Consider the following 3,558-nt stretch of genomic DNA (forward strand, 5'->3'; position numbering starts at 1 on the left):
ATCTATCTATCTATCTATCTATCTCCCTCTCTCTCTCTCTCTCTCTCTCTCTCTCTCTCTCTCTCTCTCTCTCTCTCTCTCTCTCTCTCTCTCTCTCTCTCTCCTATCTCAAGTTTACTTTCTTTAGTTGTTGTTTCTTTTCCAAAGACAGCATGATTGCAGACAGAGAGCCTAACCAGAACCGAGAGCTACTCTTATCCAATGTATGACCAGCCTCAATGTGTGTCTGTGTCTGCCTGCGTGTAATTGGTCGATTTCCGATGCCTCCGGTGATGTCCTTGACCAATGTCATCGCCGTGTCGGTGTGGATGATGACACCCGCCATATATTATCATATATAACAGCTAGCCTCTAAATCGCTGCTTTGTGACCCGTTGGCAGAACACCTGCCCTGGCAACCGGCCACGACTGACAGCAGTGGTTCCTGCAAAGAAGCTGCCACCTTTACCTATACTGTCTATATTTAAATGTAGAATCTATGTGTTTATTCTACAGAAGACAAGTGCCTTCCTCTTACTTACAGCATGTGATTGCCTGGTTTATTCGCAGTGCGTCTCTGATCCCGTCTCCGGTGTTTGCCGTATTGCCTATTTGCCAGCGTCTTCCTGTAGAATAAGGCATTCAGTCACATGCATGTACTCGACTACTAACATTATATTATATTCCTATAACAGAATATTCCCAGTAATACATCTACGGAATGTACCCTGACAAGCCTTTATTATTGTGTGGTCGGAATCGGATGCAATTATGGTTGGATCTGTGTGTGTGTGTGTGTGTGTGTGTGTGTGTGTGTGTGTGTGTGTGTGTGTGTGTGTGTGTGTGTGTGTGTTGTGTGTGTGTGTGTGTGTGAGCGTGTGCATGTGCGTGTGCATGTGTGTGTGTGTATGTGTATGTATTTGGTCTGTGTGTATATGTATTTATTTTATTTGGGTGTGTATGTGGTTTGTGTGTGTGTGCGCAGAGCCGATCATCTTCCATCACCCCCCCCCCCCTACCTGAGCTAACACTGTTTTCCGTCTGCTGACAGGGGGACTAAAGGCAAGGACATCAACACCATCAAGTCCCTGAGGGTCCTCAGGGTGCTCCGGCCCCTCAAGACCATCAAGCGGCTTCCCAAGCTCAAGGTATTCTGTCGTCATAGGTGTCGTCAGAGGTGTCATCATAGGTGTCATCATAGGCGTCATCATAGGTGTCATCATAGGTGTCATCATAGGTGTTATCATAGGCGTCATCATAGGTGTCATCATAGGCGTCATCATAGGTGTCATCATAGGCGTCATCATAGGTGTCATCATAGGCGTCATCATAGGCGTTATCATAGGTGTCATCATAGGCGTCATCATAGGCGTCATCATAGGTGTCATCATAGGTGTCATTATAGGTGTTATCATAGGTATCATCATAGGCGTCATCAGAGGTGTCATCATAGGTGTCATCATAGGTGTCATCATAGGTGTCATCATAGGCGTCATCATAGGTGTCATCATAGGTGTCATCAGAGGTGTCATCATAGGTGTCATCATAGGTGTCATCAGAGGTGTCATCATAGGTGTCATCATAGGTGTCATCATAGGTGTCATCATAGGCGTCATCATAGGTGTCATCATAGGTGTCATCAGAGGTGTCATCATAGGTGTCATCATAGGTGTCATCATAGGTGTCATCATAGGTGTCATCAGAGGTGTCATCATAGGTGTCATCATAGGTGTCATCAGAGGTGTCATCATAGGTGTCATCAGAGGTGTCATCATAGGTGTCATCATAGGTGTCATCATAGGTGTCATCATAGGTGTCATCATAGGCGTCATCATAGGTGTCATCATAGGTGTCATCATAGGCGTCATCATAGGTGTCATCATAGGCGTCATCATAGGTGTCATCATAGGCGTCATCATAGGTGTCATCATATGTGTCATCATAGGTGTCATCATAGGTGTCATCATAGGTGTCATCATAGGTGTCATCATAGGCGTCATCATAGGTGTCATCATAGGCGTCATCATAGGTGTCATCATATGTGTCATCATAGGTGTCATCATAGGTGTCATCATAGGTGTCATCATAGGTGTCATCATAGGTGTCATCATAGGTGTCATCATAGGTGTCATCCATAGGTGTCATCATAGGTGCCATCATAGGTGTCATCATAGGTGTCATCATAGGTGTCATAGGTGTCATCATAGGTGTCATCATAGGTGTCATAGGCGCCATCATAGGTGTCATCATAGGTGTCATAGGCGCCATCATAGGTGTCATCATAGGTGTCATAGGCGCCATCATAGGCGTCATCATAGGTGTCATCATAGGTGTCATCATAGGCGTCATCATAGGTGTCATCATAGGTGTCATAGGCGTCATCATAGGTGTCATCATAGGTGTCATAGGTGTCATCATAGGTGTCATCATAGGTGTCATCATAGGCGTCATCATAGGCGTCATCATAGGTGTCATCAGAGGTGTCATCATAGGTGTCATCATAGGTGTCATCATAGGCGTCATCATAGGCATCATCATAGGCGTCATCATAGGTGTCATCATATGTGTCATCATAGGCGTCATCATAGGTGTCATCATAGGCATCATCATAGGTGTCATCAGAGGTGTCATCATAGGTGTCATCATAGGTGTCATCAGAGGTGTCATCATAGGTGTCATCATAGGTGTCATCATAGGCGTTATCATAGGTGTCGTCATAGGCGTCATCATAGGCATCATCATAGGTGTCATCATAGGTGTCATCATAGGCATCATCATAGGTGTCATCATAGGTGTCATCATAGGCATCATCATAGGTGTCATCATAGGTGTCATCAGTCGCCTGCCACTTCTGCTTTTGAAATTAACGGCAGAGCGGCTGCAGCGTAGTGAACATAGTCACTCCCACAGTCAGTGTAGTGAACATAGTCACTCCCACAGTCAGTGTAGTGAACATAGTCACTCCCACACTCAGAGTAGTGAACGTAGTCACTCCCACACTCAGAGTAGTGAACGTAGTCACTCCCAGCACCACACTGGACTCAGTGGACCTTGTGGACTCTGTGTGGGTGATTATACTAGAAGTGAGGAGAATGATCAGCTGGTCTGTAGAGTGTGTGTGTGTGTGCGCGCCCCCCTCCATCCTCCCCCCGCTATCCATCTTAATATAGGATACCTGTCTCCCCCGGCTCACTTGCCTTTAAGCCACAAATGAGAAAGATGCAAATGTCTGTCCGTCATCGTCAGGACCACGGCAGACCCCCCCCCCCCCCCCCCCCCACCTGGATCCTGGGCTTAGACCTGGATAATTAACGTGTGGAAAGGTGGCTGATTAGAAAAAGGTAATGGATCTGACAGCAGTGACAGGAGACGGGAGATCTTGTTAAGGCGACCGCAGTGAGATGATTGTGTTGGAGGAGAAGTGGGTGAGGCTTGACTGACAGGCTGGTAGGATGAGGGGAGGAGATAACCCCCCCCCCCCCCCCCCTCCCTAACATACAGTAAGATACAAAAGCCTTGATGTGATGATGATGATGATGATGATGATGGATGATGATGATGATGATGATTCATCGTGCA

The 3,558-nt window shown here is 46.5% G+C and overlaps 1 protein-coding gene across 1 annotated transcript in view; it reads left to right on the plus strand.

Annotated features, from left to right (window-relative positions):
- The window catches only part of LOC311237065 (voltage-dependent N-type calcium channel subunit alpha-1B-like), a gene marked incomplete at both ends in the record, with an annotated part of 92,625 nt that extends 91,501 nt beyond the window's left edge, over positions 1-1,124 (plus strand). The window contains one exon of the mRNA XM_084324873.1: positions 1,031-1,124. Coding sequence (XP_084180999.1) covers positions 1,031-1,124 — 94 coding nt within the window. The remainder of the gene's footprint in view (positions 1-1,030) is intronic.
- Positions 1,125-3,558: the final 2,434 nt, after the last annotated feature.

Source organism: Notolepis coatsorum, assembly GCF_963971535.1.
Source record: "Notolepis coatsorum genome assembly, chromosome: 11".
NCBI lineage: Eukaryota > Metazoa > Chordata > Actinopteri > Aulopiformes > Paralepididae > Notolepis > Notolepis coatsorum.